Below are 20,771 nucleotides of genomic sequence, written 5' to 3' on the forward strand. Positions count from 1 at the left end.
CACATTGTTCTGTATTTTCATTTGTAACACTTATTTTATGTCAATCATGAACGTTTTAAATTTTAAATTTGTTATTTTCTTTATATGTAAAATAAATAAATTTGAATTTTTATTAATTGTGCAGTGTCCAGATACTAGTGTCTCGTATGAAACGGCTCTTACTTCTTAATAAAGTCATTTAAAAATACGTGCGAGAACTCGTTTCATTTATGGGCTGTGGAGTAGTAATACATGTTATTAGAATAGGTTCGTTTAATTTTTTATAAAGGTTGTTTTTTTAGCTCGATAGAACTTTAAATAAATAAATTGTAAAAATAGAACACTAGTTAATTTTGATAGTTTTTTTTAATTCGAAAGACACGTGCATGCCATTAACATTTTTAAATGGTTTAGGGCATATTGCCTCCGTATCTGTTCTCAACGAAGCATATACTGGTCACCTAATTTAGAACACTTTTTTCGTGCACTGCCAGTTGTATCACAAAAAAAATGTTGGCTTTCAATGCGCCAATTGTTGGTTAACTATCGGCATCAGCCAGTGAATTCACAAACCCCCACCGAAAATATCGCATGACTTTAGAGATCAATTGACAGGTCCATCTATGGAACAAACTTATCCCCTAAATTTTATATTCGATGAGTGCTGTTGTGGTATGGCATATTTCGTCCGGATATTTTTCATTATATTTTCAAAAATATTATTGGTCAATGTTCCATAACGCAATCTTCAGCCTAATTTTGAAAAAATATTGTCCGGTAATGCAATCAAGGGATTTTTAAGGATCGGTCTCAAGCCATATGCAGCATATTTCCATACTAACAAAAACCGTTAAGCTACAATGAGCTAAATCACTAAAGAGCAATTTCTCGAGAAAATGCAATTATAGGTTGCACGAACATTTTTTATAGGTAGATTTGGTAAAATTGTCAACGTGATTCTATTCGTGTTGCTTTGCCAGACTAATCCAATCATTAATGTCATAAAGTCAACGGGTGTCACACACCACACAACGATTTGACAGTTAACTCTTTTGTAAGTTCTATCTTAGCAAAAAAAAAGACCTAGCATTTACAACTGCTATACAAAAATTATTTTTATTTGCTTTAATATTGTTGAATTAAATATACCAACCCTATTCTTTTTGTAGATTTCTTCCCTGCAATTTTTCACATATAATCCATTGGACGTCGGTAAAAAAGATACAATTGACAATAACCTGACTAATAACAACATAACAGATTCAACCAATAAAATGGAAAATATGATACAGCATTCAGAGATAACTATAGATGTACTAAACGTGAAACAGGAAGTTTCGAAATTATACTTGCCAAAGGTGGTTCGAATTGTGTTGAGAAGAGTTACATATTTTCCACGTAACTTTATTTGCAATAATTGTTATGGAGTGTTTGAATCTGTAAATCATCTAAATAGTCACTACATTTCATGCACGGAGTCTCACCATCCTAAGTTATATAAAACACATATTGGTAAAATACCACATCAGTGTGATGTGTGTTTTAAATTTTTTATGCAAATTGGTAACCTTAAAATACATAAAATGACACACACCGATGAAAAACCATATCAATGCGATGTGTGTTTTAAAAAGTTCAGCGCAAATAGTAAACTAAAAAGACATAAAATTATCCATACTGGTGAAAAACCACATCAATGCGATGTTTGTTTAAAGAATTTCCAGCGCATTGATCATCTCAAAAAACATAAAATTAAGCATTTTGGTAAACAACCACATCAGTGTGATGTGTGTTTTAAATTTTTTCTGCAATTTGGTAACCTTAAAATACATAAAATGACACACACCGAGGAAAAACCATATCAATGCGATGTGTGTTTTAAAAAGTTCAACGGAAATAGTAAACTAAAAAGACATAAAATTATGCACACTGGTGTAAAACCACATCAATGCGATGTATGTTTAAAGAATTTCCAGGAGATTGGTACTCTCAAAATACATAAAATGACACACACTGGTGAAAAACCACATCAATGCGATGTTTGTTTAAAGAATTTTAGGCAAATTGGTGATCTCAAAAAACATAAAATGACACATACTGGTGAAAAACCACATCAATGTGATGTATGTTTTAAAAAATTCTCTCGAATTGCCCACCTTAAAAATCATAAATTTACACATACTGGTAATAAACCTCATCAATGCGATGTGTGTTTTAAAAATTTCAACGCAAATGAACTAAAAATACATAAAATGACACATACTGGTGAAAAACCATATCAATGCGATATGTGTTTTAAAAAATTTGTCTCAAATAGTGATCTCAAAAAACATAAAATGACACACACTGGTGAAAAACCACATCAATGTCATGTATGTTCTAAACAATTCTCTCAAATTTCTCGTCTTAAAGGTCATATAATGACTCATACTGGTGAAAAACCATATCAATGCGATGTGTGTTCCAAAAATTTTGTCTCAATTAGAGATCTCAAAATACATAAAATGATACATACTGGTGAAAAACCACATCAATGTCATGTATGTTCTCAACAATTCTCTCGAATTTCTCATCTTAATGGTCATATAATGATTCATACCGGTGAAAAACCACATCAATGTCATGTATGTTCTAAAAAATTCTCTCGAATTACTTATCTTAAGGGTCATATAATGACACATACTGGCGAAAAACCACACCAGTGCGATGTGTGCTCTAAAAAATTCTCTCAAATTGCTAATCTCAAAAACCATAAATTGCGATGTGTTTTAAAAAATATTGCAAATTGATTTTCATCATAAATATCCTAATAATCTTAAATACTTACTACTTCTGGAACATTATTAGATTTTTATTATATTCGTACTGCAACTAATTGCAATACTGAAGCGTTAAACTTGTATGTGGCAATATTTTAATTAGTATTCCATATATATTATTAGTCACTAAATTATTGTAATGATTATTGTTCTTCACCATTTTATTGGTTTTTCATTATTACTGAAAAAATAAAGCGTTTGTCCCAAACTAAACTGAACATCTTACATGTAAAAATGCTACAGCAAGATTAATAATTTGCAACTTATTATCAAAATGTATGGAAGTGTGAAAGAGTGGTGGATGATTTGCTATTTGGTAGGTAAGTAGTAAAAATAAAATTTGAGACTAGTATTATGACATAATGCGTTATGCTATAAGCAAGCAGGCTTTTTTCCATTATATATAAATTTAGGTTTACTTATAAAGATATTTGCACAATTTTGTTTGAGGGTTTTTGGTATCTTGATTATAACTTATTATTACATTAATTGAGTAGAGAATATTCGGTAAATGTACGTGGCGCTAGGGGAAACCTTTATCCAGCAATAGATCGACCCAGGCTATTGATGATGACGATGATATTAATAGAGTGTACTAAGCTAGTTTTACGATTGTTTTAATTAAAAAGAATAAAATTATCAAAAAGAGAAAAAAGCCGTTCTCTTTTTAACCCACTTATCTATAAATACTTATGTATGGCAAGGTATCTTTTGGTCCAACCACTATGTAACATTGGCGAAGGGTGGAGAAAGGCTGTTAGGATTTCACATAAATATTGAACACTAAAATTTGTCAGTCAACTTTATTTTCATTGAACTAAGAATACAATTTGCAGATTGTGCCGGTTATTTTTAAAAATCAGTTAAACTTTGCCTCAACCTAACCACAACAATGTAGATGTACCGTATGGGCGATCCAACTAAAATATTTAACACTATTTCAGCCATACTTTTTTTATTTTTGTTGAAAAAAGAATATTAAATATTACACATGGCGATTTTCAATCTATAGAACATCGATAATTATGTAAATATAGTTAAATGTCATCATTTTCAATATGTTATAGATTTACGAATATTTTTAGACTGTTATCTACTATGCATAATTTAAAACACCATCTACACGTAGTTATATTAGTTCAATGAACACAAATACGTGATCTTTTTATGTCGGACCTTCACAGCCTACCTCCACTCATTGCCACTGATATGTAACTTAGATTTCTCCAAACTATAGTGCTGACGATGCGAAAGAAAGTTTTTAATGTCAAACAAATTTTTCATTCTGAAGAACTCTCATTTCCCATGATGGTAAAAATAATTGTATCTTTCTTGAGGTAATTCTAATGTGTGCCTTTATACCTAATACATATTTTTTTCATCAATGATATCTCATTATTGGCGAAATGTAGATTTCATAATCTAATGTTATATTGACCAGTCAAATTTTGGATTTGGTTTATATCTGTAATATGAAAAGCTATATACCTAACCTCCTGTTAGCTTTTACCACTATTTCAGTACGCAGATCTTCACTGCCACGTACATCGACCGAAGTTTATGAGTTTGTCAAGCGAGTTAGTTGTAGGCCCCTGTGGTTGTTTAGTGCCCGATTGGGGCGGGGCCACTGTTTATCAACATGTCGCAGCCTGATTTCCAGGTTGTTCAATGTCAATTATTTCAGTAAAATTCTCAGAAGAGCAATTTGAAAGTTTACATTGAAATATTTGCACAACCAATATACATATATATTAAAATCTGTGGTCAGCATATAAAGAATAACTTACTTATTTTCGACAGTATCGACAAATCCACTCATGTTTTTGTATTTTGACTAATAGGTTAAACAGAGTTCTGGAAATAGAACAAACTGCAGTAAAAAGTAATTTTGCTTAAAATGGTGATATGGAATAACCTGGAAATTTGGCAGTACGATTGTACACTAGTCGACCGACATATTGTTTCATATAACTTACTCTTGTCTGCTTCCGTATCCATTAGTTTAATTTGTGATTTTATTTTATGCCCAACATGCACATTCCATGCCACGTTGCGCTAACCTTATTGTTTTAAATTTATCTTCCATGTTTAACCCGCATACGTGAACACTGGAAACACACATAAGTAGCAAATATTACGCATTTTTGACGATAATATTATAGGTACATAGGCTGAAATGCAAGTTTGGCAATCTCCCAGGCTCTTCAATCATTTCATAAGTACTATGCCAAACTCCGCCGACTGCACACTGGCGCTATACGCAGATGACACTGCCATCCTTTCCACCAGCCGCTAGACTGGCACGGCGATTAGGAACTTAGAAAAGGGCACTCGACAGCTAATTGATTATTTCAGTCGCTAGAGACTTAAAGTAAAAGCGTAGAAGACGGAGGCGATTCTCTTCTCGCGGAGCCTAAATCCTATAAAGGAAAAATTACTGTTTGTGACATCCCCTGTTCATTCAGTAACCCTGTGAAATATCTCGGGGTACCTATACCTTCACCATAGATTGAACTAAACACCTCACCTATTAGAAGCCAGGGCGGGTATGTTAGAACTTGCGAGTCGTATGGTCGAAAACCATGTGGTATGACAAGTTAGTATCGCCCGTTTCATACCGTATACGATAACACCTATTTTTGAAGCCACTCGCTACGGACTATTTTAACTCGCGAGTGACTAGTTGGCAACATCGCCAAAACCGAGAAAATCGGTGTCTATGGTACAAGATGAAACGTCAAAAATGAAATGTCAAACGAAATCATTATTTTTGTTGGTTATGTTTGTGTATAATTCCTACAATATTCGATTGATTTAGTATAATATGATATAGATATATATACGTAGAATATAACCTTACATAAATGCGAAACCATATAATATTATTACACTGTAAAACAAGATTTAACAAAATAAACACAGTGTCTTCAATAACATTTATTTTTATGTAGGTATTTATTCATTACAAACCATTATAAAACATTAACATAATTAATTGAACTCAAGATAACAGAGTATTAAGTAACATTGTGAATAGGTAATATAATAATTCGGCATCTTTATTGTTTATAAATTGGTAATGCCGTGTTCTTTCCGTCAGCGAACTCATTCCTTTTGACGTTTTGATTTTCAAGGTCACTGTCACATGCGAAACGAAATATCAAAATAAACATGGAAATCGGGTAATATGTACATGAATTCACGTCCTTCGTCGTGCAAAAGTAGCAAAAGAATGGAGAGGTTTCAATTAAGTGATCTTAATTGAAATGAGGTAGGTGAGGTTATGTCCGTCTCAACATTATACCTACCTACGACTTTTTAATTCTCCATGGATATAATATTATAAACGTAATAATGTGTCAAAATATAACATACATCTTCTATGTCTTTGATTAATTTTAATCTATACAACCATATTCATTTTTTCGCATTGTAAACTCTTCACGCTTGTAGGTAGGTAGTAACATTAAACTTAAGATACCTAATAAACCTATATGGCGTGAGAATTTGTAAAATATATCTCACAAGCTCTTTGTTTAATCGAAAATTACGTATAAATAGTGCATCACTGAGTGAAAAAGCATTTTGACATAAGTTAACATAATTATTTGATCTGTTTCGCGGATGATTACGTGATCCTAAAAGTGCCGCAAAAGTAACTATTTATGGGATTGACATATTTTACAATAATTGGGTGAACGATACAAATCTATAGCAATGCTTTGGCGAAATATAAAATAATAATATGTAGGTAATTATTCTCGCGAGCCCAATAATAAAATACTACCTTTTCGCAGCCTAACCTTTCACTTTTATTTGACAGTTGAAAACTAAACTGCGTTATCGGCGCGAGACATCAGTGCGCATGCTCACATACTCAACTCGTATGGGGGACTATGGTCACGAGTGCCCTTTGGTATGAGCAATATTGTCGACACAGATTATGACTAATTCAGGTAGTGATAAGTTTCGACATGCCTTATTTCGATAACCTACGTCACTTTCGCGAATGACTACGATGTTTCACACGACTCGCAAGTTCTAACATAAGGCCCCAGGCGAAAAGCCTTAATGTCGATGGGGGTTCTTAGACCCATCTTCAACCGTAGAAGTTGTCTCTCAGAAGAAAACAAAAAGGCACTATATAGCATGGTTATTAAACCAACCATGCTGTATGCATCCCCAATTTGGACTACTGACATCACCAAATCCTATTTAACAGAGAACAGATGCCTTCGAATCGTCTACGAACTCAAGCCTCACCATAGCATCATACACATCAACACAAAACACGATGGAATCGAAATTGCCGATACCATAACTAAATGCAGATAAACCTTCTTGAATAGACTTACAAAAGGCCCTCATAAGGAACCTACACTATTTGCCAACAAAATACAAAACTTTAAGTACAAGCGCAAGGAGCTAGGCTCCGTCATAAGATAATGCACACTGACTCTCAAATCCTGATGATCCACCCCCTCCTCACTCAATTACAGGTAGGTACCTCTTCCACAGCGGATGCGGCTGGCAGTACTTTGACCCCGCCGGATTCCTTCCAGGGTCTAGCGGTAGAGGTAAAAGAATGTTTGGAAGCCCTAAGAGTTAAACTAGGTAGCTTTAGAATGTATATCAGAATGAGACTCAGGCTCAAAACCCAGATGAGAGATAAACTTGTGGAAAACAGTAAACGGGGTATACCCCCTAGGGACTGGGCGAACATCTTTGATGTTATCAAAATGATCCACACAAGATCATAATTGAAGATCTTGGCATAAAAACATCAAATGTCCACTTTTTTCCATTTTCATTTTATTGCATTTCTATATTCCCTGTGTATGATTACATACAACTGTGCAAAGATATATTTTAAAAAAAAATCATAAGTCCCTCAAATCTGCACTCAAAAATATGCCACTTTTCTAAAAACCGCAATAGTCCAGGCAATTTTGTGTAAAAACAGCAAAGGTCCAGTAGTTCTACACTTTTATCACCAGGCGGCGTTAGTAATGTTAGTATACATTCCATACAATTTAGTATCTGAGCTGTCAAATTATCCTTGATTCGTTTAATTATTGCTTTTTATAACGTTTTCTTATGATGTTTTAATATTTTATCATGGATATTACTAGCATAGACATCTGAAACGTCTCGAAAGAGAAAAATTAACAAAACCAAGCAACGTTTTTACCAAAATGATGTCTTTCATTATTGTTCAGTTCAGTTGAATAGGGTGGTATTGGATGCAATAAGGAAAATTCTAGGCCCTTCATTATAAAATCTAAAGAGACCGGAAAAAAGATTTTTTTAATATCAAATATAGGTTAAAACTTTGGCATTTTTCGGTAAAAATTTGTAGGCTAGTGAAGGCCTCCGACTTCCTGACTAGCTCAGGTACTTGGAAGTGGAGGTTCATTAATGTGGAGGAACAGGCAGGAACCTCATGGACGTGGAGTAACCAAGAAGTCACGGGGCACAAAGTCAATTAAACACCAGATGAAATCTTCAGAACTCGTATTTTATTGTTATTAGAATATGTTTGGCCTTATGGCATTCCTTCATCAAGGATTATAGTCCAAAGGTATCATTCACATTGGTATCGAAAGTCCCAAAGTTTATAATAATTAAAAGAAACTCGATTTATTGTTATTATCCATACACCACAATTAGTAAGAAAAGAAAAAAAAGTCAAATCAATTAATATTCGAAGTTCACAGTTCGAAGTCTCAATAAACAAGAGTCAACTAATATCCGAAGTCACAAAAATAACCACATTTTATACTGATTAATTAAAAATTAATTCGAATATTATTATTTAATTATTTTAAAATTAACTTGATTATTATTAACTAATTATTTAACATTAACTTAATTATTTCTAATTAGTTATGCAGACGAGATCGTGAGGGTCCCGGGGATACAAGCCGTCGCAGAAGCGACTCCCGGAACCCACAAGTGACAAAACAGACTGGCTTTGGATTTAATAATCTTGCCTTTTTATCCGTTAGGGGTGGTTGTATTTCTTACAAATCCACACTGATCACCGATACCGCCATATGCTACACATTTATATAAGGTTGACGGATGTCAGACTATCAACCAAACATATAGCGATATCGATGTACATAATATGATTAATATTAATATTACTTAAATTACATTAATTCCTTAATTATTTTAACTACTATATACTACTAACGCCCATCCATATGTCCCCCTTTATTACCTCGTTAACCCTTGCATGTTTACATTAATTTACAATTTACAATACATATCACCAACAAATCAAATCTTATATTACATCTAATCTAACTTAATTAACCCCTTTATCCAATATATATTTAATCCAAATTTAATTCTATTGCCTTATTATACGTGGTCCGTGACCGACTTATTCATCCGCAGTTCACCCTGAGAAGTAGTGGGACCTGCCAGAGCAAACTGCGGGACTTGTACATATATGAATATCGCCTGTTTTGGTTCGACTTTGTCGAGGGTCGTAATCATTCCACCGGTGGCACATTGACTACCAGGGTCAGACCGAGCGGTTGGGAGGCACTACTCCCTATGGGAGCGCCCCCCACAGGGGCGGAAAAATCAGTGCGTGACACTAGTTATAATGTACAGAATAGACCAGGCTAGTAAGGGAGAAGTGCTTTGCGAACATTTCAGTTTCTCTCTGGGCTGTGGGATAAATTTAATGTAGTGAAGAAAAATCAAATGCAAGTCACGATTGCATTTAAAACAACATACTGGTGGATTTATTCCATTGAAAGGAGCTAAAAAAATATTTTTTAAAATTAGCTAAATATTTACAAAACCCAATAAATGCATCGTTTAATTTGCTGATAGTGGAGGTGTCAGACGAAGCTAATCGGTTTTCTTTTTTCGTGTTAACTATCAATTCATGGTGGAAATCCATTGTGTTAATGATTTAATTGAATAAAACACATTTTTTTAGTACTTATTCCACTTTTAATAAATAAATCTGGACAGGTTCGTTGAAAACAGTTTGCAGAAAAACAGAGGCGAACGAAACCGGTCCAGATTTATTTATTTAAAGTGGAATAAGTAGATAATAAAAAATGTGTTTATTAAATTAAATCAATAATAATAATATGAAGCTTATCATTATTAACCCGCACATAATTAAAACATTTTTTTAAATATTTAATTCTTGATTTTTTACATACATTGAAGTCGTTTGTTAATAGGCAAATAATATGTCCAAACCGTATTAAAAGTTGTATTATGATTAAAAAATAACAGAAATATATATTCTTTATTTTATTTAATAAAATTATAGTTTTAGTCATACTATTTACATTTCGATCTATTCAATTTTGCAATAAAAACAACAAATGTCCAAAAATTGTGTAAAAACAGCAAATGTCACACTCATTCTTTTTTAAATATCTATTTAACCGAAATAAATTTTATATATTTTTTACATTCATATAGCGCATATAAGGTTTCTCTATAATTTGTTATTTGCAATTAACATTGTCAAATTAATAAAATTTTTCTTGACAACCAAGATATTATAATGTTTTTACCCTCTCCTGAAAAAAAAGTGTTTTGTGACATTTGCTGTTTTTATGCCAAGATCTTCAATTTTTAGCCGAACATTCCGCTAAAAATGAACTTTTTGTTTGTTCGACCTATAAGGACAATAATCGTCAGAGAGTTTTACTAAACTGTATTCACTCGAAAGACTTATTCGAAAAACAAAGGTAAAATGTAAATTCAACAGCTCAATACTTAGCTAGATTACATGTGGGAAAGGGCATTAATGTACTCACAAGACCCAACCCTATAAATAATAGTCAGGAAACCGAGGACTGACTCTCAGACCTCACAAGGTCTCAGTTAAAAGAAAGGTAGGGAAAAAAAAACTTTATTCTCGCGCCATTCACAGACCTAAGCGGTCATGCTAAGTAGGTATATTACTTCCGTACATACCAACGATATGCACCTTTTTTCTATCAATAAACTTTCCTTTTTTTATTATTATAATGCCGATAGTAGGAAAATATTTATCTAAATGTAGTAGTAAAAACTTATACCTAGTAATATTTTTGCGACAATCTTGAAAATCGCCCCACCTGTAGATATCTAAAGAGCACTTGATTTCAAACTTAGATTTTCCTATTTTTTCGTGGATGACCCAAGGATTTGGCCCCTAGTCTGGTGGAAGGGGAATGAAACAATCTCAACGGTCCATCTTCCGAGCGTAAAAGCGTCATGTAAAGTCATGTACGCATATTTTCCTAAAATTTAAATCTCGTAATATATTGAGTTAGAGGTAAACATGACCCTAATCCGCCTATAATATTTCGTAATTAGATTCATTAACGTTTTAAGATATAATTAGTAAAATCTTAAGAGGGAAATGGCTTCAGTTTCCCTGACATCATCTTTTTTGGGAAATAATCGCCAATTGATTATAAAAAAGGCACTTTACCCATACAATTCAGTAGTAGATTTCTTCGATTCGAGCTAGGTATATGTTACTTTTCCGCGATCGTCCCTGCGAAGTTAGCAGACTTTCCGTATTGAAAATCTTTCGAAAGATTTTCCGAGCGCACTACATCTACGCGAAAGAGCGTCATCAATACATGACGTCACTAGTATTACTCATCTAGTGGATGAGTCTTCGATAAGAACATAGTTATCGAGTACCTAAAGGTACATTTAGAAAAGGGACAGCGGCTCCCAACCTTTATAGAAAGTGCCTCATAAGTGTAATAATAATCACGTAGGCGTGCAATAATATAAATAAATACAAAAATAAGTAAGTAAATATAAGAAATATTATTAAATGGATAAAATAAGTTTTATGTAAACGAATCTCTTTGTATTCGAATTTTTTAGTAAATAAAATATTTGTGAATAAGGTTTTCGAATAAAATTAATTATAAAAAATATTTTAATTTAATTATAAAATTTAAATAAATAATTCAATTATAATAAAATGGGCCTTCAATTTAACACAGATCCATAATACTAATTAATCGGTACCACATTATAGTATGTGTGTACAGAGACCTTGAATAATAAGGAATCGTCCGAGTGACATTGAATTTGAATCCTCAGCTGATTCTGACGCATCACGCAGTAACCGTGAATCTATTTTAAAATAAAATAATAGTATACCTATTGAACTCTGACGTCATCCTAACATCGGGTGGCGTCTTCAAACTTTTATAACGTAGTGTTGCTATAGAGTGTTCCTAGATGTCATTAAGAACTCTTACTTTGACCACCCTCTCCGTCCCTCGCTGAGCTACCCTAAAGCAGGGGTTCTCAACCTGGTTTGAACATTGCCGAATAAGAATTATAACTCCCTTGCACTGTACCTGGACTAGGGTGTTGTCAGTAACATAAATTTCTTGTAAAAAAAAAAACAAAAATCATAGGGATGCCAATACAATCTCCACTCTCTTTGGGGCCATAGGATCAGACATGATGTTATAAAAATTATGTGACGCCCACGATGGCCGAGCAGCAATGTTACGGTTTTATTAAATTTCTGCGGTCTTGGGTCAGGCACATAATAATACTTCTATGCAACGCTGGACATTATATAGGTTCACCAATTATTGGATAACATCCATTACTGATCAGAGCCAGAGACCAGAGCAGAGTTAACTCGATAAAGTGACTAAAATTCTATTAAGTTGTGACATCCCTGTTTGTATATATTTTCTAAACAATATTATTTATCATTTTAGTGTGAAAATATTTACGATAAACTCTAGAAACGTGTTGTTTTGGTAAGTTTGTACAAATATGTACCTATTTCATATTTTTAAAGGAATTTATTTTATTCCAAATATAGGTGAACTACAAGTGTTAACCTAGTAAAAATTGGCTGGAAGTGATATGGTTAAGAGGAAATGGACCAGACATACTCATATTCTTAGTAATATCAAATCAAACCAAAGAACAATAATTATTTTTAATTCTTTATTTATATCACAAAATAAAATATTTATATAAATCTCAACCCATATTCTTTAAAAAAGACAATAGTAACTTATAAAAATATATAAATTATTCGTATATAAATGACGTGCCACGAATTGCTTTTAATAGGAAAACTTACAAAATAATTATTAATACTGTGGAACAATACATTTGAATTCGTCAATTAAATGAGAATTATATTCATCTCACTTGTATGAGTTTTTCTATGGCAAAATGAGTAACTGCTCCAAACTGCAATAATTCGTAAGTACTATTTTGTATGTCTTGTCAAGTGAAGAATGTCTTCAAATCTTTGGCTGACGTCAGAATGAAGAGCCGATAAGTGTTGACAATAAGCTACCTAGCAAATCATCATCTCGTTTTGGCAATTTTGAAATATTTGGTAACTGAGAGCATTCCTCTTCTTTCCGAGTTTTGTTTGTATAGATTATTTTTGCAACAAACGCACTCAGTTGATTTCTTTTAACTTGGTAAATAAGTCAGTATTAGCAGTAATTTTTTGAATTAATTAAATTGTACGTCGTTATATTATTGTATTTCTTACTTACTTTACAAGAATTACAACACTGAATCAAAGAGTGCATAAAATCAATCCAAACATAGGTACCTACACATTTAGGCAACCAACGAAATGCTATTTATTTTAACATTCATAATAATGAAAATGTGTCAAATATTTTTATAAGTACCTATATTAACATTTCGCGGACCCCCCCACCCCCGACGTTATCTACGCACCCCCAAATTATTTATAACTTGCAACAGACTTCTCCAGCGGTCACATAGTCCCCTGGGGGTCTGAAGGAACCACTTTAAATAACTACTGAAAAGACCAACCGAATAATTTTAAGCCTTTAACATCGCTGGTACTAATGAGAAAAGGTGTTGGACACTCAGTACCTACCTATCCAACTCATTTATAAAATAAACAAAATGGCTCGTGGTGAAAATCCCATGTTAGGTACCATTGCCGCCAAATCTGTGGATTCAATAGTAATATGTTTCGATTTACGCTCCTTCCTCAAAGTTTCCTGAGGTATGTAACGGCTTTTTTTATAAAAGAAAGTTTAGCTGTTACAAAATTTGAAATACCTACTTAATTTGGTAACAAAAAAGGTCAATGCCAAAGAAATTGCACCGTCCAATATCTTTGGTAGGTAAATGCTAGTATATTAATCAAGCTTTTGCTAACAGAGGTGCCAACGAAATCAGTTGTGCAATTGCCGTACCTACCTACACGAAAATAGTAGTAGCAGAGACATCGTGTTCTATTCTAACAATAAATGGAACTCTTCAGAATAGGAATAAACCAATTACCAGCATAAAATATATCTATCTAGGTATATGCCATTGGGAACTTGGACATACCGACCGCTGGATTGTAGGTCTTACCAAAACGACGTTGATTCTATGCATTCACCAATAGATTGAGTAATAAAATTAATCATACTTCTAATTAAAGTAAATATTGTCAAAGTATTCAGCTTTCTGTGTTTGATAAGTTTAAGTTATCTATGAGTTAATGAGTCTTGATTGCTGGCGTTTAAATCATAACATCTTGATAGAACCCCAAAATAGTCATAAATAGAAAGCTTACAGTATTCTTATTTAACGTCTAGGCCTCAAATCCGCAAACTGGAACGTAGCGTACCTACATATACTTATTATCATGATGAATGTAGCATCTGATCTTTGCAATGTTGGCATTTAAAATAATAGGTACCTACTGGGTGTTTAGGTAAAATACTTCTCCATAAAAACGTCCACAATTTCATATTACAAACCTTACCTCAATAATAAACATACCCTGATAAAAGTTTGCAATCCCTGATAAATATGATAAAATAAATAACATTTTGCAAACGATCTCTGCGAAAGGCGATTTTTGAGTACCTGCCCTGCGCCCAATGCTATTTTCTTTCCCTAAACATCGGCCGAGCCAAGGTCGCTTCGATCCCAAGCAACGGTAAATTTTCAAAACCCAAAAAGAACTGAGAACATTCGGGAATCTAGCTATACTCTTCAGACTTCCTACGCATCTCCCTCCCGCCCTTCACAATATAATAATTAGAGATATTTTCCAAACAAAATGAAAAAAAACTGCGAAAAAGGTGGTACCACGCAAAGGTCCGCTGCCCACGCGGCGGATATACGAGTACCATGCCAACAGAAAGCCACGCTTGTTTCAACATTATAAATCAGTATATCCCTTGTGTGTTATTATAATTCATATAACCACCCTTTAAGCAGCCCGTGAACCTAATAAGGTCGGTCAGTGTTACTCCCGATAATGTACCTAATTTTTTTTTAAATAATATTCATATATATATTATTGGTTAATGTAATAAAACGCAGAATTTTTAGTGCTTCATCAACTTCCGCCTCAGAGAGACAATTCTAAAGTTGATAATGTCCCTCTGAAGCGGACCAAACCGGTCCAGATTAATTAAAAAGTAAAATAAGTATTTATAATTTGGCGATATATTAAATTAATAATACAATGCAGTTCAACCGTTTATTGACAGTAAACACATTAAAATAAATTCCAATATGTAATTGACATAATACATTATTTTTAAATTGTTTTCCCTTGTTAGCTAGACACGACACTGCGCCTTCAAGAATACATGTCGCTTTGAAGTCTCTTAGTATAATTATTCCAAATCATACCAACATTTCGTAAGTCTCCAGTGTGCACTCTATAGAGAGATGGTATTTAACTACTTTCCAGGAAGCCAGAATCTAGTTGGCTGGAAGCAGGTTGAAGTTATTTCTCGAAACTCTGTAAAGCAACCTCCAGCCTTCTCGGTCCCTAGTTTTTTTGCTGTCACGTGTATCCTCCAAACATTATGAATCCAGCGGGCTTAAGGGTGTACTTGGGGGCATTTAGTGCTCCGCTCTTAGGGTGCCATTGAAGGACGGAATTTGTCCAGCAATTGTCCACTCACTGATAGACATCTCTAGTCTATTACCATTTTATCTGCTGAAACGAAATAAGATTTAACAACATCTACCATGGCTAAAATAGATATTAATCGTTCGCTTAACACATCCGGAATAGCTCAATACAAAACAGCGGTAAAAACATGAGGATCTCATCCCCGTAGGCTTTTAATACCTACAAACAGTAGGTCGTGGCTTCCACGTGGTCTTTTGGTTATAAATCTTCCAGTGTTCTGCATTTAGGATTAAGAGAAATAATCAATTAATTACGAATTATTATAGGGCGCCATCTTGCCTGACTCCTCTCCTGGCATATTACTATATAAGGAACAAATCAGGTCAAGAAAAATAATAAACTCATTTGAGGATGGTCCAAAATGGACACTAAGCATATTTATTGGTACTAGTAAAACAACGCGTTTACAAAAAGTTACAAAATTAGGTCCGAAACCAATGCCAAAATCCCTAACCACACTACCAGAGTTACCGGGGGAAGGTTAATACAATTTTAAGAGACAGGAATCTAGTCCTTTAAACATAATTCGATACAATAAATACCGTAGAGTCTTGTCGCCATCTTGTTTGGCGGGCTCGCCGAGCAGCCCGTCCGAGAAAACGTCCTTCCTTGCTCGTGTCTCACTATCAACTAACTTCAGAGTAAAGCGTACGCCTTTCAATCACGCGTAGCCAAGCTGCCAACTTAAAAGTCTCCGCGCTGTATTGCCAATCTAACGACGTCTCAAAAATCCTCATCGAATGTTGCTAGTGTTTAAAACGTATATTATACACAAGCCTGTGAATAATAACGTTACACTGCTTAGCGAGCTCGATCACATCGCGTATTTTTGTGTTTCCTTATCCATTAGCTTTTCTTGCAATCTTTAACCGTTGTGTCCAAGAAGCACCTTTTCGTGTCTAGTTGCGCAAGCTATCCATTTTTTTTAATTAACGGCCCACGTGCTCGTCGTAGGTCAAAATTGAGTTTTTATCGTATTTTCAAACCATGATCCTGGACACTCCTTAAACGTTGTAGATAATCTATTTATATAATTTTGAAGCCTTATCATCCTTTATAGTCATTTTAAACATTTGATGACTGCATAAAGTATTTTTGTTACATAAAATAGTATTCTTTTAAACCTCTTGCTCTAATGTTTTAGAATATAGTCATATTTCGGTATATAACTGTGCAGTGGTGTTAAGATTTTTTACATTTATTAATTTTTAAACGCATTTATAAAACCATTAGTATAATTTATTACGAGATAATTTTTGTAAAATATTCACGATAAAAAATTATATTGATAATCTCTGTGATCCCAAATTTGACAAGAATTAGGCATTTTATTATTCAAATAATCGGCAAGAAGTTTGAACATGTACCGTTAAAAAATTCGGTTAGGTACATGTTCAAACATGCGCGTTAACATCGTTTTACTCCCTACTACAATTATAGTTTGTCAATTTATGGCTACGGCCGTATGTTGTAGCTTAACCACTGGGGAATGACAAAAGAAATAGCGTATTTCAAAAATTATTCTTAGGTCAATAATTATTATAAAGCAATCATTATTCATAAAATGTTTATCACACTTGAATGGTCGAAGACATAGCTTATAATAAATATCTTTAAAATCATCTTCAAATGTGTGAATCTTGCCCATTTTTTGAATAATAAAATGCCTAATTCTTGTCAAATTTGGGATCACAGAGATTATCAATATAATTTTTTATCGTGAATAGTTTACAAAAATTATCTCGTAATAAATTATACTAATGGTTTTATAAATGCGTTTAAAAATTAATAAATGTAAAAAATCTTAACACCACTGCACATGGATGTACCGAAATATGACTATATTCTAAAACATTAGAGCGAGAGGTTTAAAAGAATACTATTTTATGTAACAAAAATACTTTATGCAGTCATCAAATGTTTAAAATAACTATAAAGGATAATAAGGCTTCAAAATTATATAAATAGATTATCTACAACGTTTAAGGAGTGTCCAGGATCATGGTTTGAAAATACAATAAAAACTCAATTTTGACCTTCGACGAGCATGTCCCCCCTTAAGAGTTCATGTTTCAGATACTTACGTGAGCGTTGGTAGCACACATGGGTTGAACACTTTACGCAGACAAAATGTGAGGTAGGTCACTTGAAGATACTATTCAGGAATGCGAAAAGTATCACCTGGATAATATGAATAATATTGTTTTAAAAAGGTTATTCACCAACATGTCTCATTTCATGTTTTTTAAGATTACCAAGTTGCGAGCATCTACATGAACATACATTGCATTTATGAGGTTTTTCACCGGTATGTGTCGCTTTATGTCTTTTAAGATCACCAATATGCGAGCATCTATATAAACACACACTGCATTTATAAGGTTTTTCACCGGTATGTGTCATTTTATGTTTTTTAAGATCATCGAGTCTCGAGGACCCATATGAACATAAATTGCATTTATACAGTTTTTCACCACTATGTCTCGTTTTATGTTCTTTAAGACTACCAACTCGCAAGCATCTATATGAACATACATTACATTAGTAAGGTTTTTCACCAGCATGTGTCATTTTATGTTTTTTAAGATTACCAGATGTCGAGGATCTATATGAACAAACATTACATTTATAAGGTTTTTCACCAGTATGTGTCATTATATGTCTTTTAATATTACCACGTGTCGAGGATCTATATGCACAATCTTTGCATTTATAAGGTTTTTCACCATTATGGGTCGTTTTATGTTGTTTAAGATTACCAGATATCGAGGATATATATGAACATATATTGCATTTATAGGGTTTTTCACCAGTATGTGTCATTTTATGTTTTTTTAGTTTACTATTTGTGATGAAACTTTTAAAACACACATCGCATTGGTGTGGTTTTTCACCAGTGTGTATCATTTTATGTAATTTGAGATCACTATTTTGGATGAACTTTTTAGAACACACATCGCATTGATGTGGTTTTTCACCAGTATGTGTCATTTTATGTGTTTTTAAATGACTAACTTGCAGTATTTTTTTTAAACACACATCGCATTGTTGTGGTTTTTCACCCGTATGTGTCATTTTATGTCTTTTTAAATTACCAATTTGCAGAATTTTTTTAAAACACACATCGCATTGATAACGTTTTTCACCAGTTTGAAGATGGTGAGACTTCATGCATGAAACGTAGTGATTATTTAGATGTTTTACAGTTTCAAACACTCCACAACAATTATTACAAATAAAGTTACGTGGAAAATATGTAACTCTTCTCAACTTAATTCGAACCTCCTTTGGCAAGTATAATTTCTTAAATTCATCTTTGATGTTCTGTTCATCGATGGTTATTTCCGAATGCTGCATCATCATTTTTCTGTTTTTATTGATTGCATGTGCTATTTTGTTGTTACTCGGGTCATTATCAACAGGATCTTTTTTAACGATATCCAATGGTTTACTCTTACGTACTGCAAAACACATCTGGGTAGAAATCTACAAAAAGAATAGGAATATTAATATATCCAAAGCAATACTATCTATAAAATATCAATTAAATATACTTATGTTCCAATGTTCCCTAATATAGCACTGATACTACGTCGCTTGTTAAGTGTTTTTTTGTTAAAACGACACGTTACACTGCGCTCACTCGTTGACATTTATGATCAAAATCTTTTTTTTTTAATACGTTGAACATTACAAATTATCCATAAAAGACGTTTACAGGATGACATTTAGAAGAAAATAAATATTAATAAGAGTATTTTCTACAAATATATTTAATAAAAGAAAAAGATAAGCAATATACAGTAGAATTAGTGTAGACATTAAAAAAATTAAATAACAAGGAAGTCACTGAATAAGGTAAGCAGACCCTATTTTAAGAATTTATAAAACAATGCCCACATAAACTCATCCTGACGCAGGTGAAATATGTCAATATCTGAAGTGATTTGGTTCTACAAACTTATTGCCCTCCCAAGTGGCATTACCAATGGCATGTTAGTGTTGCACCTTGGGAAAACAAACAACGGATGCCTTTAACTCCTAAGATAATTATCAGAGACACACAAACCAATGCCAACAAGAAGTGCAGAGTTTTCATTTACGATGCGTATAAGTCGGAAAAATATGTAGCTAAATAAAAATACTTTCTAAACTTTAAGTAACAGTATGTGAGCATACCTAATGATTATTATAACTAGCCCGGAAAATCTTCATGAATAGAACCACGCTTGAACAACGCTAATAAAATATCCAAATTTACTTAGTAAAGCTGTTATCGATTTACGCAGCTTATAACTGCATTTTAGAGCAAAATAGCGTTTAGCAATGAGGCTCATTTTTGCCTAACGGGATTGTTAATAAGGAAAATTGCTCACACGGAAAAATACCATTTTAGAAGACTCCTTAGATCCACAAAATAACACCGTTTGGTGTGGTTTACACGCTGGTGGCATCGTCGTACATTTATTAAAAATGGGGCCAAAACTCACGTTAAGGTCAATGGATATCCCTATCGAACCATGATTTATATTTTGTTTTAATACGGATTCATCCGGCAGAACAGTCATTTCAATAGGATGTGCCAAAGAGTGACAGCAACCATCGCCTTATTTAAATCAAGATTTGGCGATAGTTTGATTTTAAGAAATGTACCTGTTAGTTGGAATACAGGGTTGTGCGACGTGATATTTCTGGATTACTTCGTGTGCGGCTTCGTGAAGTCACTGGTATTGGCTGATAAACCAGCAGCATTTAACGTATTAGAAACCTACATTTCCCATACTATACGATCGGCAGTGCTTTAATAAAAGTAGTCCAAATTGGGAGCCCAGAATTTGCTTAATTGATAATACTAAGGCCATATGCCCGAAATCATTTTCAAATGTTAATGCCATGAAGGTATCGATTTTTTTCGGAAAAAAAATATTTAAATTTAACTTATAAACTTTTTTACAATTTAAAGTTTCATCGGACTTAAAAAACAACTAAGCATACCTGGCCTAATGGCTTGTATTGTAGATTAG

At 33.3% G+C, this 20,771-nt stretch overlaps 1 protein-coding gene across 1 annotated transcript; it reads left to right on the plus strand.

The window, feature by feature from the left end:
- Positions 1-1,439: 1,439 nt before the first annotated feature.
- Positions 1,440-3,270, plus strand: LOC147077484 (uncharacterized). The gene has a single exon (XM_085941512.1). The coding sequence runs from the start codon at positions 1,533-1,535 to the stop codon at positions 2,766-2,768; it is 1,236 nt and encodes a 411-aa protein (XP_085797638.1). The 5' UTR covers positions 1,440-1,532; the 3' UTR covers positions 2,769-3,270.
- Positions 3,271-20,771: the final 17,501 nt, after the last annotated feature.

Source organism: Rhyacophila brunnea, unplaced genomic scaffold (assembly GCF_057557595.1).
Source record: "Rhyacophila brunnea isolate RB1 unplaced genomic scaffold, BYU_Rbru_1.0 scaffold_13, whole genome shotgun sequence".
Lineage (NCBI taxonomy): Eukaryota > Metazoa > Arthropoda > Insecta > Trichoptera > Rhyacophilidae > Rhyacophila > Rhyacophila brunnea.